General features: G+C 41.7%; 1 protein-coding gene across 1 annotated transcript in view; it reads left to right on the plus strand.

Moving 5' to 3' along the window:
• The first annotated feature begins 368 nt into the window (after positions 1-368).
• The window catches only part of slc7a10a (solute carrier family 7 member 10a), a 30,530-nt gene continuing 7,731 nt past the window's right edge, over positions 369-23,167 (plus strand). Inside the window, exons 1-4 of the mRNA XM_072671354.1 lie at positions 369-589; positions 10,322-10,526; positions 11,004-11,155; positions 20,696-20,821. Coding sequence (XP_072527455.1) covers positions 439-589; positions 10,322-10,526; positions 11,004-11,155; positions 20,696-20,821 — 634 coding nt within the window. The 5' untranslated portion in view covers positions 369-438. The remainder of the gene's footprint in view (positions 590-10,321; positions 10,527-11,003; positions 11,156-20,695; positions 20,822-23,167) is intronic.

Here is a 23,167-nt window from a genome sequence, read left to right on the forward strand (position 1 = left end):
AGTAGGGTCTGCACATTTCTGCGGTAAAACCTCAAACAGAGCCTAGAACCGAGCTCACGCAGCAGGTGGGCTACAGGTGTGCCGTTTCCCACAACGTGACCTGCAGCGGTATTTTACACACACCTCTATTCCGGGTAGCTCCGCCCTCCTGCGCTGTGATTGGCCGCTAGTTTGGCGGAGCGGTTTTGAGAATGAACGAGCAGCCAGTCGTCGGGCGGTTCACGCAGGTCGGGGCGGGCTGTTCCTGAACTCGGGTGGGATGAAAACGAAATAGCGGCGTTGCTTTGCATGTTGGTCGCTGTCGTCAAGGACCACGAGTCAGCGCATGCGCGCGTCGCGCGCCGTGCATCAACTTCGGCATATGAGAGCGAGCGCGGGGCACAGGGGGCTGTTAATGTTGCTTTTTGGAGTTTAACACGGGGAAAGTCAGCGACCGAGATGGACGGGACCGAGGCGAACCGGCGGAACTGTGCGAAAACTCCGGAGTCCGGAGCTCTGCTGGACTCGGGGACGAACCAGAGCGGCTCCAAGGAGAGGGTGACACTTAAAAAAGAAATAGGGCTGCTGAGCGCGTGCGCTATCATCATAGGTGAGCTGCCCTCTTTTACTACAGCAGAGTGTGTGTGTGTGTGTGTAAAACTGAGACTGAGACTGAGAGCTTCCTTTTGGATAAGTTAGATAGATAGCTAGCTACCTCCTCAGCGACAAAGTTAAACGTGGGTTCACCTAGATAGCTACCTAGCCACCTGCCTGTGCTCGCGACAGGTATCTAGCTAGCTAAGGGACGCGGTGAGAACAAAGGGAAAACGGTCGGTAAGTTTATGGTGGGCTTCGCAGTGGAGAGCTGAGGAAACGTCTGAGGAAACGGCAGTGTTGCGTTAAAACCAGCGTTTTACAGAGTCTATAAACATCTGTAGTGTTGAAGTAACCCCCTTATAAATGCAGCTGAACCCTCCAGTGCTGAATTTACACCGCCGGGGGTTCTCCATTCAGGTGAACACTGCGTCCCCCTCAGAACTGCAGCTCTTCGCGACACCTCTTTAGCTAGCTACCTGTTAACACCTGAGGGGTGTAGAGGGGACAGAGATTGCAGTTGTGCGGAGAGTGCAACTATATCAGTGAACTCTGTGTCTCACTCTCTCTGTCTCGCGCGCGCGAGCAAGCGCGCTCACTCTCTTTCGTTGCATCATTTCTTGGAGAGGCGGCTGCGCGTGCGGCGCCTACGTGGCTACAGCGCGCTCCCATCTCTCACACGTTCACCTCTGTAACCCCCTCCTAAAAAAGCTCCTAACTTCACACCAGGGATTGAACACAGAACAGTCGAGCACCGCCGCGCTTCTCACTGCTGTGTAAACGAGCCCGGCTTCTTCTGCTCGCTTTCCGTTGTAATGCACGCACAGGAGCACGTGGTGTCATATTACTATGCGGAAAATAAGGAGTACAGTGTTGAAGCACGCGGCGCAGTCTGTGTTCTGTCTACGCGTAGTGCACATCTACTTCCTATTTTCACCGAAGTAACTGTCTGAGGAGGCCACAGAGCGTATTCCCAAAGTTTCTCAGGCGCAGGAGAGCTGACCTGAGACCAGATTCCTCTCATTTACGAGGAGATCACTGACAGGAACCGAGCCTGCTTCAGCACTCCTAGCTCTCCACTCTGAGAGGCAGCATGAGCACACAGCCACGTAACGTGTAGACTTTTATTTTGTAATTGTTGTTGAAGTCATTACATATGGGGTTGCATTAAAAGTACAACTTTGTGGCTGTGTTGCTTTAATGTTATTTTTACTTCATTATAAATGATGCCATCTGTAAGGAGCCTTTTTAAAGATTTGGACCAGATTTGGATCAGAATAACTTTCTTTCAATAAATGCTGAGAACTTGAGAACAAGGCAAGCTCTGAGAAACTGTTGCTGCCCGGTGAGCACAATGTTCATGCCACATCTAGATTTAAAGCAGAGTGAAATACTTGAATATGTCTTTTGAGGATGCTGAAAAAGCTAGATTTAGAGTTTAATGAGATTTAAAGTTTAAAGTAACATGACAGCATTTTTAATGGGTGGCTGCACCTTTTAAGATGAAGTAAAAAATCATTAAAGCAATACAACCACAAAGTTGTACTTTTAATGTAAACCCATATGTAACGACTTTAACAATAATTACAAAATTAAAGTCTGCACGTTACGTGGCTGTGTGCTCATAAAGCCTTGCAGTCTGACTCAAAACTGGACCCCCATGGATGTCTCACTCTGGGTGCTTTCCCTTAGAGCCACCTCTTCAGTAGCGTACTTTTAGTTTCGCACCGTATTTCTTTAGTTGTTTAGTCGTTAGGCTTTTATTTTAGATTAGATTTCTATTTGATAAGAAAAAGGGACATGTACTATGAACCTGTGTTACAGGAATGTGAATGTATTGTACCTTAAAGACCATGTTGTACCTCTGAGGGTACATTTCCACTGTTTGTACCTGTACAGCATCTTTTTTTTTTACAGTATGTAAAAAAAAAAGTACGGTATGACCACTTTTTTTAAAAGCTACTAATTTCTGAAGTGATGCTCAAAGTCCTGAAGCACTCCACAGGAAGAACTGCACGGCTAAAAACGTGACATACACAGTGTGAGTGTGTGCTATTTCAGGCCTGCTGCGAGGCTGGATTCCTGTAATATCTAATCCAGCGTTTTCGTTGATATTGATTATTACAGAACAAGTATGTGTGGTTTTCGAGCGTTGCGCATGTGAAACCATTCATACTGTTGTCAAGTAAACCACATAGGCATAAATATGTGCCTTAGTCTTCTACAAGACTTTTATTTGTCTTAATGAATGAAGTTTTTTTTTTTTTTAGATTCCATATGTGGAGCACTTCATTCACCAAACTGGAGAAACACTATTAAGGGTGCAATGCTGTGTTTGTGTGTGTTTTAAGGGTGCTCCATATGTGTGTTTTTGGCTGCATTTCAGCAAATCAGAACAGAACACACTCTTGATCTGATAGGGTCAGGCACTATGACAAGCATAGTCATAGCATGTTTGACAATTTACATCACTTTACGCTTTTCAGAGTGTATCATAGACACTGTCAGTGCATTAGTGAGGTCAGGATGTTGGATGATCACCACCCCACCTCATCCCCAACTCCCTAAGTCAACCTAAAAGTACTGGATAGAGCACCGTCTTTCCGAAAAACACAGTTCCTCTGCTTCACAGCTCAGTTTCGGGGGAGGGGGGGGCAGTCAGTTTATATTTATCTGCTCCAGAGAGTCTACTTCTATTGGCGGTGCCTCTCTACAGAGACTAGACAGGATGCGTGTGTGCATTTACACATCAGTGCCAGCAATGGGTGCAACTTAAAGTAGCTAAAGGCATTCATTAATAGGGCTGTCCACAAACATTTGGACATATAGTGTATGTGCCACAGCACATACCAGGATCACCGGAACACCAGGATCCTCTGGCCATTCATGCCATATCAGGTAGCTTGAGTTAAGCCTCTTTGTCCACACCTATGATCAGATCTCAATCACACCCTAGTACGAGTAAAGCCATGGTCTTATACACAACAGTCCTTCTTTGCACAGACCGCAGAGATCCATATATGCTTACACAGGCCGAAGTGTATTACCTTCATGGATAAATGATGAAGGGAGACTGCTGGATGACCACCGTCAGAGGCACTTAAGCACATTACCCAGACACATTAAGGCAAATCTGGATCTGTAACTCAAACACATGATGAAAATGTTAGCTTTAGTACATTTCAGAGCCACTCAACTAAAGGTCATTTGAGCGTAACCTTTGCTTAGTGCTATGTGGGTGTGTTCCTCCATGTGGGTGAAGTTTCCACCATTAGAACAGAAAAGATTTGGGGGTTATACACTACCGTAGTGTTCAGAGACTTCAGCCACAACGGCCCGGTTTGTACAACTGCAACAACAGAGGCTTTTAAAAGCCTTTTAGCAGCCGCGGAACGGCACAAAAGGTACATTTACCGTCCCCTCTGTTGGTAAACTGAGCTCCAGTCCCAGGCTGACCGTGTTCCTCACGGTTTGCCATGCCCAGCTTAAATGCCCGCACTTGATGGACTATCCGCAGCGGTAGAGGTCAACGCTGCGAAGTCCGTTCAAGAAAGAACGCTTCTGACTTTCTGGCCGAGCGCCAGAGACATGGGAAGCATCCATTCTATAGGAGTGTTACTCCTTCACTCCGAACAGTAACTTCTTCCATCCCTCTCTGTGTCTTTATTTCTGAAAGAAACTCCCACTGGCTGAAAGAGACGGGGGATGAATGGGTGTAAGAGAGGGGTCTATTTCCTATGAATGCTTCTAAGTGGACAAGCGGCAAATTCATCTAATTAGTGAAAGCTTGGAAACATATGGCTCAGTTCAGTCGGGAACTTGTAGCTGTTTGGTCTTGGAAAATGTCTTTGCATCCAGTATACATTTTGCATACAAAACAGAACATTGTTTCGCAACAAGTGCTCATTATAAAGTAAAGGTAATAATCTGTATATATTTGTGTCCATTTAAATGCATTAGGCAGAATTGGATTTTCTGTCCTCATTGCTGTTGTAGTAGCGTACTTACATTTACATTTACGGCATTTAGCAGACGCTCTTATCCAGAGCGACTTGCAATGTTACTCGTATTACAGAGGCAGACCAATGTAGTGTTTGGAGTCTTGCCCAAGCACTCTTATTGGTACCACACCAACCACTTCACTCTTATATAAAATAATGGTGCCACAAATGGTTAATTGAGTGATTCCATAGAAGAACCACTTTTGGTTCTTGTTTATCCATGATTGCAGAAATTTTTCAGACCACCCAACCCCCCCAAGGAGATGAACGTGAGGTACTAAAATGAGGAAATATCACATAAGAGATGAAATACAGTGACACTGGACTGCAAGACAAGCTTTGTGAACTATTTATTTCGACTCATTTTATATCTGGCGTCTTCACCCACTGTGAACTGGCTGATTTCAAGCTGAAAGATATGAGCTGTAAAGGGCTAGAATATTAATGTTAGCTGACCTAGTCTTAGCTTTTGTTTGTTTACCAAAAGACTGACTGCCTTTCTCTTTGTATATTCCAAGTCACATATGATCTACTGTGTCTGTCTGTGGTCTCGATATGGCTTTAACTTAACGTAGTACTGTTGCAATGCAAGGAATTTAGTAGTGCCTCCATTATAAACAGTGGTTTTACATTTTTGAACATGATGAGTTTCTGGTGTGCTGGACTTTATTTTAGCTAGTTTAATTTACCTTTCTGTCTTCTCTCCCTGTCTTTCTCCCTCCCTCTTGTCGAGTGTGTAGAGACAGGAAGACTGGCTTGGACGTCATCATGTGTCTTTGCATGAGGTCAGCCAGTATGATATGTTATTGTTATGATAAATTCCATGTCGTGGGCAGAGGAGAGAGAAGGTGCTTTGGGGTTGGGGGTGCTAAAATTCTTTAGAAGTGTATAAATGATGTACATAATGATGTCATGCAAAAGGATATGCCTTTTTCTTTGTTTACCTTTCTTTTTCTTTCGCTGTTCGGTCTGCTCACACTCTGCAAATATGATATGTGGCAAGATATTCTAAAGTAGGGCTGCACAATATTGGAAAAAAACTGACAATATAACATTTTGTTGTTCTGCAATATATATTGTGCTAGTTAAAAATACAGGAATTTTCACCAGCTTGCTCCTGAAGTCAGTGAGCCACCATGTACTCTGTGTATCGATCTCTGTGGATCTGTCGTAATAAAGAGGAAGAGTGTGAATTGTCATGCAAGTTGTAGCATGATGTTTATCATTTAACCCCTTACCACTCCACGTCTTATTGCACGGTAAGGCGTATTATTCAGTAACGACAGGGACTTCTGTATAAACTGGTGCAGCTGTTCCTTGGTACCAGAAGTTTGTAATAAGACTTTTGGCCCACTGGAAGCCATAAGCTTTGTAAGCGGATCATTTGCCTTATGTGACATTGCACATGCTGCAATGTGACTGTTACACATGTGCACATCACGATGACGATGCTGAAACGACATATTGTGCAGCCCTCCTCAGACTTTTATCAAGCAGATATAGCTAATGCATGTAAAAACATTCAGAATTCAAAACATAGGATATAATATGTTTGCTTAGACTTGGTGAGTCGCTAAGCATTTTGACATCAGATTAACTTAATGCAGTATTAACTTAAACAGTACATGTCTCGCAAATGAAAGAAAATAATACAAACTCCACCCTTAAACAAGCACACATGGTTCTTTAGTGTGCAGTTGCGGTTTAATAATCCAGAAATCAGGGGGTGTTGCAGCACCCTAAGCATCTTTGCTTTGTATCTTTGATTGTGGGTATTGTCGGTATTGGTAGAACACTGAGAAACTGTATGTATTGTAAGAGACTGCAGCTAAAATTAGACTATTATGCCATTATCATATGTGTATTAATTATCATTTGATTTTATTATGATTTTTTCCTTCTGTTTCATGGTCGCAGTCCTAAAACACCAGCTATCATGATACATATCATGATACATCGCCCAGTCCCAGTTGATAAGCAGATTGCTCCAGTGCTGTGGAAATTTCAGCCACCTGCAGGATCCATTTGTGCACATTGCTTGGTCCCCTTAGCTACTGCATATGAGAACCTGGTCTAATAATCCTGTGCAAGCTTTCTTACAGCACAGAGTGGATCAAGTGCACTACTGTGTGCTTTTCTCCCTGGTTCCTGTCCAAGGATGCTTGGCAGTTCTATTTATGAGGGCATTAGATAAAATTCAATGGTAGGTTTAATTTTGCTTAGATATGAATAGAGTGGATATAAGAGACCCAATAGGGAATGTGTTTTTTAAGTTTTTTTTTTTAAGTCTGGGCAGTCTAACAGTCTATATGTTGGAACAAACATGCATCCCCCCCCCCCCCCCCCCCCCCACTCTACATAGGATACCCATAGGATAACCACAGGATACGTACATTATTAAAACACATTCCCTATTGGGTCTCTTATATCCACTCTTTCCACATCTATGGGATAAGGTGGGGCTCCAGGGTACACTGTAAACTTTCAGTCCAGATCTTAACCTTAAGAACAGGAAGGAAGAGCCTGGAATGCATGCAGGCCATTGTCATCCAATATATCATTGAAAGTAAAAATACCATGTGAGGGCCATGTGTAGCAAGAAAAACAACCAGCCAGCCTGGTCTCGGATTTTAATGGGCTTGTTAGGGCTATGGCTTGTTCACAATCAGATTTAGGAAGGGCCATGTGACCCTAATTTCAAAGCTTTTTAAATACTCACACAACTCAAACCTTGTCCCATCAATCAGCAGCCGTGGCATAAATTAGCCATAAGATCATATAAATTCTCCAATCACTTCAAGACTTGATTACTGTAACTCCTTTCTGGCTGGTCTTTCTTTGTGCACCATCAGGCCCCTGCAGTTAATCCAGAATTCAGCAGCACGGGTTGTCTTCAACTTTTCTAAGTTCAGCCATGTCACTGCTCTGCTGTGTTCTCTTCACTGGCTCCCTGTAGCTGCTGCCCACATCAGATTCAAAACCTTGAGGCTGGCATACAAAGCCAAGACTGGACCAGCCCCTCCATATTTGATGTCAATGGTCAAAAGCCGATCCGCTCCAAGAGCCCTTGAAGCTTCAAGTACGGCTCGGCTCGACCCGCCATCCTTTAAAATTCACAGAAGACAAGTGTCTAGACTTTTTCTGTCCTGACAAAGAAGCGATGGAACGAGCTTCTCCTGGGTGTCCGAACAGCAGAGTCACTCACTGTCTTCAAATGCAGACTGGAGACCCACCTCTTCCGAGAGCACTTGGGTGAAGTGTAGTGTTGAGTATTATGGTCTCCATATTGACTTGTGTGTAGTAGTATCTAACTAAGGGTATTTAAATAGCAAAGCACTTTTATAGGTCGCACAGGATAAGAGTGTCTGCTAGATGCCTTAAATGTAAATGTCCAATTGTTCTCGTTTTCATTTAGAGTTTATCTTGGTTTTTCAACACAGGGAAAAAGTGAGGTTGGAAAAAGTGACATTGGATAATCGGTTTTGCAAATGATGACTGTGGTTCATTAAATGACCCCAAAATTGTTTGCTGTCCTGCATATTGAATGTGCAGAATGATCATAATTGTGATAATGATCACGATTAAAACACCACATACAGTCCACAGCTACACACAGTCTGATCCCACATTGTTCAAATTGTTAGCAGTTATTGGCAACGTGCAGAATCTAAAGCCTGCATGTCAGTAATGGGAGCAGTTTTAACTGACTCAGCTTTAACTAAAGCCAGTGGTTGCATCTTAAACTGTGTTGAATCTTAATGTACAATTATCAACAGAGTGCATCGATTGTGGGCCTGGGACTGATTTAACATTTAATTAATTAAAAAGATTAATATTTCAAATCTTAAATATGTGACTACAGGCAGTATTCAGTATTACAGCTAGGAAAGCTCATCACGATCAGGACTGTGGTGGCATTTTTCGAACTGCAGGTGATTGACTGTGGTGTAGCCACAGCAGCGTTAACAACAGCAGTCAGCCCTTTTTTAAAGATGACTACATTAACCGCAGTAGTCAGTCGGGACAGTCGTCAAACACTGTGAGCATTTGCTAACGTATAGTCCTGTGGCTAGGTGGCTAGGATAGGAGACAAGTCCTTTAAGCAACATTAGCATGTGTTGTCCCAAGTCTAACTGGTTTGAGTGGTCACTTGACATTTTGTCTTTGTCTTCCAGTAATAGTCCTGGTTTACTTAGGTTCAACAGAGGAAACACAAATATTCATATGTTATTTAGCAACACTAGTAATAAATTCTGGGTGTCAGCAATAATAAAGAGTGGTAGTTTGATGGTAATTATCTTTTTTGTGGAATGGGAAAACCTCATTTGCCATGTTTTTGTCATTTCATAGAGTTATGTAATAACTGAAAGTTTGGGAGAAGGACCATGCACCCCTCCATTTCTACACACTATAAAACCGCTCCTCTCCCTTCTTGTTCTCGTGACGAAAACTTGCACCCCACCACCGCCCCTGCTCCTCTTGATCATCCAATCATACTCAACCTCTACCTGGCAAGGGGGGTCTGGCTTCAGGTCCCATCAGCTCAAAGCCCCCCAGAACTCCAGCCCAAATTTCTCGAGTTCTCCTCCTTGCCTCAGCTAGCGTGGTTAAAACCGATAGGAAAAGGCTAAAGTGTGTCTGCACATTAAATGTAAATGTTAGTTATTGCATAACTTATAATTATAACATATAATTAAATACATAATTTGAATCCTAAACTAAAATCTCTCCGTTTCTAAAAATAAAGATGTTGAGCTCTGCTCTAACTGTAAGCATTCACTTCCATGTATGGAAGATATCAAAGGGTCTTGCATATTTTCAATTCTTAAACAATTTCCACTTCAAGATTTCGATAAGAAGTTTAAACTAGTTCGGCATGTGTGTATATATGTGTGTATGTGCGTAACTCTGACCTTTGCTGGCTGTTCAGAAAAACAATGCAAGCTCTGAGAGTTGAGCGAGTGTGATTGGGGTCGCCGTGTCCAGCTTGGTGCCAGCGTTTCCCTCGCATCACAGAAACCTCTCACGGAAGCTCAGAACGAGTATTCGCTTACTACCAAACTATAATCCATGTGAGCACCCAAACCCAAAACACCAAACAAATGAGATTATGTAATACTGCAGCCCTCGGACTCTCAGCGAAGGTCTGGAGATCAGTCCTGACAGGGGGAAGTCTATTGTCCAAAGCTTCTCAGGCGTAATGGTTAGTGTACTCACTCAATTACTCACTGGGCTGTTCTGTCCAAACTCACCTGCTGCTTGCGTGTGGTCGGTTCTAGGTTGAGCTACCTGTGAACCCTAATCCTTTATTTCTTTTCCCCATTTTTTCTTTTTTTCTATGTCTTTTTACTCTGAACTGGCCTGTTAGGTGACACGAACATTTTGACAGCTGGAGAGAGCCGGCCTATTCACCAAAGCAAGGGTCAGATCTCTGTCCTTGTGAAGGAATAAACAACGGCACAACTTTAAACACAGATTTTAATCAGATCATTATGTTTAACCAGCAGCACTTGAGGGCCCAAATACAGTCCTGTTAAAAAAAGTCAGAGGGAGGGAGAGGGTAATAGAGCGAGAGCATGAGAATACTTCCCGTTCACAAATGTCACAAACTGCACAAACACACTACAGTAATCTCATATGATCCTTTTTGACTTTTAAAAACTAGCTAGCTGTGTAACAAAACTCAGTAGTTCACTGTTTTCATGTTATTTAAATGCCTTGTTGGTAAATTGCTGTCTTGTCTGCAGGTAACATCATTGGTTCAGGTATCTTCATCTCGCCGAAGGGGGTTCTGGAACATGCAGGCAGCGTGGGCTTCTCACTCATCGTGTGGGTTCTTGGCGGCGGGATCTGCGCTCTGGGTTCTTTGTGCTACGCTGAACTGGGCGTCACAATCCCCAAATCAGGGGGAGATTACTCCTACGTGACTGAAATCTTCGGGGGATTGGTGGGGTAGGATGTTCTTGTACATTCTCTTATCTTATGCTCTGTTTTGTGCAGACAGTCACAGTAGTGGGTGTTCAGCGGTACAGGCTTGAATTATTTAAGTGAGCTCACAATATTGCTGTGTTACTGGGTTTACTATGCAGAAATAATGTTGTAATAAAAAGATTTTTTAGAGGTTCTCCTATAACATGATACGTAGCATATGATTTTAGACACGGTAGTCACAAAACACCTGATTCTTAACTTGTAGGTTCTTTTTAGGTTCTTATTCATTCCTCATGCCCTAAACATTGCTAAAGAAAATAAATAACATGTATTATGTATAATGTATTAGCATTTTTTTTTTTTTAGCATTTTATGTTTTTCCCATATTGTCAGTAAACTGCTGTTGACAGGTGGACCTTTGAACAGTATTATGAGTGTATATGTATGATGTTATGAGTGTATATATATATATATATATATAATGTTTTCCACCCCTAGGTTCTTGTTGCTGTGGAGTGCAGTATGGATCATGTACCCAACCACACTGGCTGTGATCGCCCTCACCTTCTCAAATTATGTGCTACAGCCTGCCTTCCCCAACTGCCTGCCTCCTTACATCGCCACCCGCCTCCTCTCTACTATCTGCATCTGTGAGTATCCAGAGTGTGAGTGGGCAGTTGTAAACTCAGAAGGACGCATGTCAGTGTCGGATATTTATGGAGCTGGTGGAATTAACCCAGGGAAGGAGTGATCACTGATGTGTGTGTGTGTGTGTGTGTGTGTGTGTGTGTGTGTGTGTGTGTGTGTGTGTATTGCGAGTAGCCTCGTGACTCAGCTGGTTTAGGCCTGTATGTTCTGGACTAATGGCCAGAGGATATGAGAAGGTGTGTAGGGGGTGTGTGGTTGTTTGTTCATGGGCCAGTTCCGAGACTGCGTCTCATACTGTGATTGGCAGAGCTGGCCAGTAGCATCCGTCTCTATTTTTGGCAGCGGAATCCAAAGCATATCATAAGCACCAGAGAGTGACTGACAAAATCAAGGAGGACTGAGAGTACTCTAAAACCACCCCCTTTCTTTCTGTTTAATCTAGTAGTTGTCTGAGTAGTGTATAGCAAATATTTAGGGAAGTCTCAACCCTCACCCCCCCCCTTCTTAAGTGCCATTTCTAAATGTAAATCCATCAGTCCTTTATTAATATACATACAGTCCTGTGAAAAGTTAATCTTTTGAACAGCTTTTGTCTTTGTGACTTTGTCTTTGGGATATTTGGTCTTCATTTAGTAGTATTTAGTCCTTGTTAAAGTCGCTTGGGTCGGGTCTTCCTCTTCTACGAGAACTAACTAACTAACTGTTCAGTTACCACTTAATATATCCCAGACCTTGACATGTGCTGTTGTTATAAGACTGTGTTATTCGCTTCATCTGTTTCTTTCATTTCTTTCATAGCATGACATTATTGAGCCTTCATGGTGACCCTATATATCTTCATCAGTGTGCTATAGGGTAGCACAATGTTTATACAAGCCAGACCTTACAACATGAAGGGGTCTCCAGTGTGTTTTAACATAATGTAAGCATATCACAGTTCACTTGAAGCAGTACTATTGTAATATAGTATTTTGTCGCCTTAATTGGACCCATGGGAGGGACCTGGGGTTGGGTTGAGGCTGTCAGGTTTGATTTATATCCATGTGGGATTCATGTGAGACGCCAAGCAGAAGGTTGGTGTGGCTGTGATGGCGTTTGAGCACCTGACCCTCACACGGTGAAGTGTCAGACTCTATAATGGTGCCAGGCTTTGTGTCGGCCGCATTGTGCATTGTTTTTGGGGCTGGGCTGTCGCCGGGGCAATTTAACGAACGAGGTTATGGAAGCACTGCGCCGTGAATGGCGCCGAATTCAGCCAATCCCGGCCGAGATCCGCTGTCAAAGCTTAAAAGAAGGGAATGAAATATGATCTTTTAATAAGCACTGTGGAGTGCCTGGTGCTCTAAAAGCCCAGACAAAGAGGAACAGAAGAAGAATACTGATTCTGAGTTCACAGGGCTGCACTGTGTAAGGTAGTGATATCAGTTCATTTGCACTGACTTTGCACTGTATGAAATAAGTGAATGTAATACACTCTAAAGGTATTTTCAAAAGTAAAAATAAATGTTGATCTTCTGCTGTGCAAGCAGTGCACAAGGAGAATACTTACAAAACCGTATCAAACTATGTCCATAAATATTAATATTTAATTATGTTTAATGTGTGTCATAACTGGCATGCTGATAAATAACATTTATTGTTAAAGGATAAAAACTATATACATTTATTTAGCAACTTTTTGGGGGACTGTAAGAAGTTCTGACATCTAGCAGCAGTGCAGTTCATAGATAATGTTTACATCAGTCAATGTTCAACCATCAGAATGGGGAACAATTCTGATCTCTGAGTTTTTGAGCATAGATAGCCACTCTGTACAACTGTGGTCAACAGAAAAGCATGAGCGAGAACAGAAAGCTGAGGCTGCAGTGGACACAAGGTCACAAAAACTGGACAGTTGAAGGCTGGTCTGAATTTGGCATCTCGAACTGGTTTCATGAACATGACGGTGAGTTCAGTGTTCTTCAGTGGCCTTCTCAGGTTCCGGATCTGAATCCAATAGAACTTTAAAATGTTATTATCCAGTAATTATACATGCAAGGTTGACTGGCTGGAGGTATGAGAGTGATGATTGCAAGTCTGGAACCACTGGAGTGATTTACACTCTTACTGTAAAGCTATCACAACTCTGTAGGATTGATATGAGCCGACATATGAGCCCAGTTTCTCAAACATCTGAGCCACTCACTGCCCACTGTTAGGCCTAATAAGGCCTATACACCAGAGAAACAACTTGGAGTCTAAGCTGCATCCTTCTCCCATCAGCGTTTTCTCTTTGAACCTGTGAGAATATATGTGCTGGCTGCTTGGTGGATGTGCTGAAGTTAGCTTCTGGTGTTTGTATTGGAACCGAACTGTGCCTGATATTACGCGTGTTTTCATGCTGTGCACTGTGTGACTGTCTGTGTGTTAATGTTTGTGTGTTAGAAGGTATATGTGAGAGAAATAAAGAAGGAAAGAGCAAGAGAGATTGACAGAGAAAGAGGGTGAGAGAGAGAGAGAGCGAGACAGACATGCCCTCCCCTGCTGAATGTTCTGAATGAATGTCACAAGGTCAGCCTGCTGCAGTCTGATTGCGCAGTCACACACATACACACACACACACACGATTGCCACTACCCTAGATGGACCAGAAATACACAGCTGTATCAAAAGACAACCAGAACTCCAAAACAAGACATACCAAACACACAAAACACAGTAAAACACAGCAAACAACAGCAGAACCAGTGCACCAAACAGTCTCCTGCAGACCTGCAATAGAGGCCTTGTAGTAGCCGTGAAAGACCTGTCGACAAAAAAGGATAGAACTACGTAGAACTACTAAGTTTCTTGAACATTTGTGTGCTGTACAGCATTCTACCTGTCAGGAACTTCAGAGAGCCGTAAGCTTTTCTAAGCTTAGGTAAATGAGAGACAGTGCAGGACAGAGAGTTATAAAGACAGACAGAGAGAGAGAGAGAGAGATCTGAAAAACTATGGAGTAAGATAACATTGCACATGGCAGCATACACACACCCACACACATGTATGCAAACAAACCGCTCTGTAGAACACCTTGTTCTTTGACACCTGTGTTTAAAACCCGGGAGATAACGACTAGAGGCCGTGTGAGAATAACACACGTACACAGATACAGCATTACTGGGAAAAAGCAGTGCTACAAGGCCCTAGCTGAAGACATAACAGTCTTAGACAAACACTCCAACTCGGCCCGTCGTCAACCTCGAATGCCTGAGCTAAGCATATTTGAGGCACACAGTTAGTCAGCCTGTTTGAATTGGGGCAAAATACCTTCCATTCTGCACTAGAATTACGTTTGGACCTGAACTATTTTCACAGTGAATTTTTTTTTTGTTTAGAATATGGCTGAGCTCTTTGTCGTAGCTGCAGATTGATGTGAGTCCAGATAAGCATGTGGTTGCCATCAGCGGCCGGAGTCCGAGAAACCCACAGTTGCCAAGGCTCTGGGTAGATGGCGTCCTCTCCCTTTACCACTCTTAAGCGATGTTGGCCGGCGCAGGCATCTGTCAGCTGGTGTGGCAGAGCTGGGGACCCGGTGTTTTCCTCTGCCACGGCGGCAGTTTGAAAAGAGGCTTCACATGCATCGTTTGTTAAGTCCTTACCCTCGTTATCAATTATTATGTAAGAAAATCTACATTATGTTTCTTTAAAAACTATAAAAAAAGAAGGTTCAAGGTTTTATTTGAGCAGTGTCGATGTGTACAAAAAAGTCCTGGTGTCCCAGGTGACTTAAGGAAAAAGTGTTTAACTCTTTTAGAGCAGTCACTAATTGTACCCTGTGCTTCTATATTAGTATAGCAGTCATAATGAATCTTTAGGGATTCATAATAATAAACCATTGGGAATGTCAGGATGACATTCACTCATACAACATACAGTGTGTTTAACCTGCTTCCAGAATTCTGTGGTAGTTTGTTAAGCAGAAATGGATCAACCAATTATGAGGAGGTCAAGTAAAGCTCATTTGTATTGAGGTCTGTAAGTAGGTCAGTTTATTTATAGGTTTGATGAAATTACATTTACATTTACATTTAAGACATTTAGCAGACGCTCTTATCCAGAGCGACTTACAAAAGTGCTTTGCTATTTACCCAAGAAAAACCTCAGCTAGTTTTAATAGACTAAGAATTCAAAGATACCTCTAAGTTTAGACATTAGTAAACACAAGTCATTAAGGTGACCGCTCTGCTATTCGCCCAAGTATTCTCAGAAGAGGAGGGTCTTCAGTCTCTCTAGAGAGGAAGGGTAGAATTCTCCGGATGTTGTACAGGAGAAATCTGCATGACCGAGTTACGTTTGCAACATGGCTTGAGAACGATAACTGATCATCCATGACTACAGCAAGGCTTCAAGCTTCTGTAGAAGGAGTGACCAGTGAGTTCTCAAAGGAGATGGCAAGATCATTTTTAGGTCCAGCAGTTCCCGGGATGAAATGAATATCAGGACTGCAGTATATTTGTGGGATAGATCTGGATTTTTTAAAAATGATAAGTGAAAAATCTTTGGCCACATTTAAAAGGGCAGTTCAGATAAATGACTTTAGGTTAGTTAGGTGTGTGGCTGGTTTTCTCGTACTGTTGCCACGAAGGCCACGGCCAGGCCCTTGTAGGTGCTGCATATTCCAGACCCAAACCACAGAGAGTTTTAAGTCCTTTCTTTTCCATCTTTGAATTTAGAGGGTCTTTTTGTTGGTTTTATGGGTCAATTAGCTGCATAGGGAAAACCCTCTCTACTTTTGGCCTGAGTGCTAATAGCCTGGCAGGAAAAACAGAGCAGTTGGGACTTCATTGAAATTCTCCTCTCATTAGCTTTGTGTTCATTTGACACTGTTTGGCTGCACTTGACAACTTCCGCTTAGAGATACAACACAGAGGGAAATGAAGTCAAGTCTGAAAGAAGGAGGCAAGAAGCTATCGAAGCACCTGGCAGATGTTATAGCCTAGGAGCCTACATGTGCACTTTCAGTGTAGCATCTAGGGATTCTTCCTATTCAGAGACACTGTCTACACTGCCAGAGACGTTTTCCATGTGTTTTTCCTGTGTTTGCATGAAACTACGACTAACAGCTTAGATGGACTGAATGAAGGGATTGTGTTCAATGACTCTATGATTGGCTCAAGAAGTAAGCCTAAGTTGTTACTAACTCTTAATATGCTGTTTGTCTGAGAAGGTTGCGCTGCAGACATAAGTCTAGGATCCACAGGTGAGTGATACTGAGTGTAAGAAAAGTATCTGAATCCAACGGCTGCAGTTTCAGTCTGCACTGAGCATTGCCAGTCAACTCTGTGTGTGTGTGTGTGTGTGTGTGTGTGTGTGTGTGTTTTGTAAAAAATCTGGCAATCGCGTGTTTTGTTGGGTGCTATCGGAAGCTGTTTGTTTTGGGGGGTCTGACAGATACCCGATGTGTGTGTGTGTGTACATTAAGTGAGTGTGCACTGAAGTGTGTGTGTGTGGTGTGTGGGTGGGCGGGCAGCTTCAGGCGGTGATGGATGAGAGGGGAACCCGTCTCCCCTTTGCCCAGTGTCCCTCACTGCATTGCTGCATCCACGGCGGCAACCAGCCCTGGAGACGGACCTCCGGAGCTCCACGCACCGGATCTCTACCGGAGCTGTTGTGAAACGAGACAGGATGCAGGAGAAACAGGCTGCTCACACACACACACACACACACCATGTAGACCCCCACACATTTAGATAGAGTATGCATGCAGCATGTCCAGTGCCCAGACAGGAACCAGCTGACGGGCTTTATTTAGCTGCTTTGTAGAGCAGCTCTGTGTGAAAATGATGCTGACATTCACTTGTAAAACAGAGGGATACTGGAAAAAAGAGATGCTTTGAATCAAATGTTTAAATCACTTCCACGTGGATGAACGGACAGCTGGATGAATGGATGGACGGATGTGTAGATAGATTATTGATTCCGGGTGTTGGGTGGGGGGTGCTGTAAAGAAGATAGATCTTTATATACACATTGTAAATAGACTCAATTACATCCCAGCACTCAGATGCCTTTTGGGCTGGAGTTAGGAGCGGCTTCTAGGTAGGTGCCTGAAGCTGAAGCTCCCCCGCATGAGGTGAGAAAAAGGTAATGAAGGGAGAAGACGGAAGGTGTCACGTTGTGAGAATGAAGGTTTATATAGGGCTGAGTGGAAGGACCACGAGATGGCACGGACCATCTCCCAAAATTAAGTTATGTCATAACTCCATTTATGGCAGTGCTCACAGCATCCCTGCAGGATTTTTGCACATGTTCTTGGCAACAATCATTGAAGTTGTTTATGTTAGCTGAAACATATTAATACCTAAAGCTCAATCCAGGTTTGGGTGTCAAAATGAACAAGCTATGTCAGAAAAGGCAAAAGAAATCTGCTACAGACTCTAAGAAAAGTAGTAGAAGTACTTCTGACAACAAATAATGGAAAAATCCAAATGGATACGTTTGGTAAATAAGCAATATTAACATAGTATCAAATGTAACAATAAAATCATCCACAGTGTTGGCAAGAAAATAAAAGGAAGAAAAAAGCATTGTAATATACAGGGAGTGACAGCACTAAATATAAGGTGAGATTATGACTTTAATTTAATTGTTGTTGACATTACAGAACAGCAAAGAGTCTGTCTCAGCTATGATGCTGAATTTAAATGGAATAAAATGCCTTTTATACAGTAAATTGGTACATCAGTTGTAAAAAAAAAAAAAAAAAAGATAATTTAACCCATGTCAGCTTTCAAACAAGGAAGCGTATCATCATAATATTTTTTTTGTAGGACAGTGTTGTGTTATGAATTCCCAACAGCAGTGCAGTAGTAGTGCCACATTTCATATAATCAGTAAAATGAAGCATGTAATTCTGGTATAAATAAGAAAATGTCTTTTGTTACAGTAAATCTGGACAAAAATATTATTTGTGCTAACTCAATATGTTTAATTATGGAACTTATGTACACATTGAGTCACTTTTTAGGGCAGAGCTTAACGTCATACTGTAAAGAGTAGACATATTTGTGTAATAGATGTGTTGTCACCATTGTGGAATGCAACGGCATACAGTGTCAGGAAAGACTGGATCCCTACTCAGTTTCCTTAATTGAATTTTCCTTAATTCACTCAGCAGGAGTAACTGAGTGGTGTTTTCCAGGAACTGTGGAGAAAGCCTCTGAACCACACTTCAGCATACGGAGCGCATATGACTATAATTTTCCCCAAGCCATGCTCTCTGTAATCTGAACCACGTGGCCTAGCTTAGCCACGTTGCTCCCACGGCATGACGCGTCCCCCTTGAAACACGTGACTCCTACTTTGTGGCACCACAACAACACCGCCAACATAGTGGCTGAGTGAGAGTGAGATAGAGAAAGAGAGAGAGAGAGAGAATGAGCAGCTCTCAACTGTACTTGACTGTACAGAGAGCCTCTCTGTAATTACAATGATCTCTTTTGAATGCAGTAAATGGCCTCAGTTTATTTATAGCCTTTCTGTAAACTCTCTGTTTGGGGTCCCATGGGGTTTGGGACCTGTGTCCATTTTTGGATCATGAACACAGTGGAGATATGGGCTTAAAGTATGAGTTTGAAGCATTCAGCAGATTTCAAAAACTGTGATTCATTATAGTATTTAAAGGCCTAATCCTGAGATTCAGAAAAGGCTGATTGTGTGTGTTTCAAACATATTAGGAAAACAAGAGACAAATGGGGGTGATCTACCAGGAGCAGCAAAATCCATACAAATGAAAAAGGCAAAACAATTTCTGTAGAAGTTAAAGTATCAACTTAAGCTTTTTACTCAAGTAAAAGTGTAAAAGTACTGGTTTCAAAACTACTTAAAGTATAAAAGTAAAAGTAATGTAAGAAAAACAAACACAGGGGTCTATAGTGCACTACCCCACCTCCCCTAAAATCATTTTTCATAAGTCATAATGACTATAATATTATATTAAAATGTTAATGTTGAAAAATGTTTCAGCTGCATATCTGCCCATTGTAAATGAATGCATTTTAGTAATATCAGATATATTAAAGGAGCATCTATGTGCAATACTGAGCATTAACATGTGTTTCATGAAGTGGAAAATATGATGTAGTTACCTATAGGTATTGTAATGGTGCAAAAAGTCTAACTTCAGAGGCATGTGATCAATAAGCTTTATTAGAATGTAAATGCAGGGCTTAGTTGGGACATTTCTCTGACCCGGAAATCTTCATACTAGGCTACATATGTCTGCTGTGTCCTTACTGGAGTGTGACGTGACAGGTGCAGGTGCGATAGATCGCTTACAAACCAATAGGGTGTCAGAATGGTGTATGTTTATACTTCTCATCCAACCACAATCAAATCCACACTTTCCAGATGACGCTATTTATCTGGATAGGTTTTTTTTTTTTTTTTGAATGATGACAAGCCGGAATGAAAACAAACAGAAATGAAATAGGAGTAACGAGGCTATTTCTAAAATGTAAGGAGTAGAAAGTACAGGCAAATGTGTAAAATGTTGGCTGAAAAATAATTCCTCCAGTAAAGTATAGATAACCAAAAAAAAAAGGTAACTTTGTTGCTTGACAACTCTGAATATATTATTTATGAAGGCTGCTTCTAATCACTTTGTTGGACATAAGCAACAACCAACTTGCCCCTACTCTCCATTTTTATGTTTTTTCAGGTTTTTTACATAATCTATAAGCACCAGCTCTCCTTCACATTGTGTTTCTGATTAATGGACCAATAGAAATGCTCCAAAGTAACATGGAATAAAATCTTTTTACATTGACTGCCCTTTTTAGTTTTCTTTTAAAGTAGCAATTTGGAGAAATTATAAGCAAACAAGGATGGGCAATATGGCTAGATTATTATTTCAACTACAATGGTCTTTACTTTTGCTATACATCATTCAATTAAAGCAGCATAATGGAGAATTGGTATTTAATGCTCATGTTAGTCGAGAAGTGTAATTCATGCTTTGAACCATCGCTCAAGTGGACTGTGGACTTGTACTGCAGTAGAGTAATATTAGAGATACACAGCGTTCTACAGTTTTTGCAAATGTTGCCCTGTCTGCTTTACCAAAGCTACATAGTGCAGTTGGCAGAGTGTTGTGCTTGAAGTAGCAACAACTGACTCACTGTTAGTTAGTGGAGCATCCCAATGATTTTGATGGTACACGTCCTACAGAATGCTGCTTTAAACAAGATTAATTTTGCTCTTCATAAGGAACCAAGTTGTTTATCATGGCAGAATTTATGTCCTCATAAGGTCTTTTCCTGCCTCTTTTATGACTGACACAAGTGATTTTGGGAACAGGAAAAAAAACATTCCATACTATCAGGGCTCCCTAATTGCTAGGAGGCCAAGCAACACCATATACTGCTTATAGCAACGGTTGACCCTGTAGTTACATGCATATAATGAAAGTAGATTGACATTGGTTAAACACAAACCTGAATCTCTGAGTTTGTCTTCAGGTCTTCAAATGGATATACTAATGTCTCTCTGCTCTTTCTGCCCTCTCTCCTCTTTCTTAGTGCTGCTGACGTGGGTGAACTGCTCCAGTGTACGTTGGGCCACACGCATTCAGGATTTCTTCACCATCGGCAAACTGCTCGCCCTTGTTCTTATTATAGTAGTGGGCATGGTACAAATTTGCAAAGGTATGTGCTTGTGTGTTAACCAAGGAGCTGGCCTTATCTTTCATATCTTCTTAAGCTGGACTTTAGATATTGGACATAACCTTTCTGAACTCATTCACTCACTCTTTATTAGGTGGTAGAGTCCACAGGATGTTGCATACTGTTTAAAGACAGAATTGAGTCAACTTGTTTTTCTATGATTTATGGCTTTATTGATATGGTTTTAGACACAAAAAATAAAATATCTAATATAACTCCAACCTCAAAACAGTGATACATGGCACACACATTACACTCATCTTTTTTTCTTTGTTTTTTTACAACTTTTCTAGTGTCTGTTTTTAGTCTCCTAAAGGAAGCATAATCATAGGTTATCCTTTGTGTCAAGGATAAGGCATTAAATGGCACGATTAAAAATAATTCAGTTTAGTTTCAGTGGGGGGCTGACAGTGTGGGGTAGGGGAGCACTATAAACACACACACACACACACACACACACACACAAACACATGACCGAGTCAGTAATTCAAACACCATTGTTTGACCTCAAAACTTTGTAGAGAATTTTCTGTCCTCCAACCATGCTTGGTGTGTGTGTGTGTGTGTGTGTGAATGCTTGCTTACACACACTGCTTATACTTTTTTGACATACTGTAGCAAGCACTCAGCTGATCTCTAGAACAGCATACTCCAAAAGGTTAAAGTTTACACTCTGGTTATCACAGTTCTGATTAAGCGTAAAAGGTCTTATTGTGACCTTCACCTTTCCTCAAGTCTTTTTAGATTATTTTAGATTATTTAGATTTGTATGATCTTTGTGTTGTCTAGCTAACTAATATTATGTGACAACAAAGTTTACATTCACAACCTTTCAAAATGAGGTAAGGTAAGAAATTTAGTCAGGGGTGAGTTAAGTGAAGCCGTATCCAGTGAATTAAAGGAACACTATTTCAGATCTAATATTTCTCATACAGTTGAATACAACCGTTTTTCTATATTTACAAAAGAACAGATATTTTGCTACAAAATATACACCAATGGGCAGATGCTGAAGCAATGGAATTATTGTAATTGGCCGAATGCAATGCATGTAGCAGGTAGAGATTAGATAACAAATATTACAATATTCCTTTTAGGCATTTACCTTAGCTCAGAAGTGTCCAGTCCCACAATCCTCAAAGTGCCAGTCTGGCTGCAGGTTTTTATTCCAGCAAAGCAGGAACTCGCACTATCAAGTGTCTGAAGGCTGAGACCAACTGATTAAACAAGGAGACTCAGGTGAGCTTCTGCTTGATTGGAATGGAGGCCCCTCAGTGAAAAAGGGCCCCTCTGCGTTAACTAAAGGATCTTTTTAGTCAACATATGACCATTACTGGCACCTGGAGGCATTATCCAGTATTGCATTGGGGGTAGTTTCTATGAACACTGTATCTGACCCACACAACCATGGGCAATTAGCCTTTCACTACAGATATCTTATTTCTGCAGATGTCAAGTCAAGTCAAATGTATTAGTATAGCTCTTTTTACAACTGTTGTTCTAACAAAGCAGCTTTACATAATTAGTAATTAGTAAAAGACAGAAAAAAACATAACATAACATAAGAAGACATTAAGGATCCAAGACCCCCAGTGAGCAAGCCAACGGCGACAGTGGCGAGGAAAAACTCCCTCAGAGCTGTGCAAACAGTTTAGTTTTAGTCTTGCTGTGGCTGCTTGTGTGAGTACAGGCCTGCGTTTTTTGAGAAATTTGACTAATCAAATTATGATCAAGACGTTTGTCAGCCTCATGAATGTGTGCTGAACCTCAAATCTTACAAAATCACACAATTGTCAGTAAGTAGAAATTGTCCATTGGACATGTATTGTTTTGTCCAGCGCTAGGCTTCATTTAAGTTTGTGATGTTTTGCACTGATGGTTATGAGTGAATTTTCATTTTGTCCAAGTCACTGCTCTCCGTTCCCTCATTCTTTTTGTTCTTTTTGTTAACCATGCTTTTTTGGGCATTCCCCAAAATGACAGGGAAAAGAATTGAGTAAACGAGAGGGAGACTCTGAAGGACTTTGCATGCTCATCTGAATGATTGTCTCAAGGCTCTAAACACACCATTCAATGACAGTTGGGGTGACTGGATTGGCCTTAACAGGCTGCATTATATAATCCAAACAGAGTTAGGACAAGATTTGATTATTAAGGTGAGAGGATTTAGAGCAGTGGAGATATAGGTTCTTGGATATTTTATGAGATGGTGAAAATGCTTGTTGTAGGTTGCAGATCTCCCTCATGACCAGCTGGTGTGTTTTTTACCTATAGAACAAATGAAAACTGTAATACCAAAACGATGATTTTATATTTACACAAACAAAG

The sequence above is a fragment of the Salminus brasiliensis genome, chromosome 25, assembly GCF_030463535.1.
Source record: "Salminus brasiliensis chromosome 25, fSalBra1.hap2, whole genome shotgun sequence".
Lineage (NCBI taxonomy): Eukaryota > Metazoa > Chordata > Actinopteri > Characiformes > Bryconidae > Salminus > Salminus brasiliensis.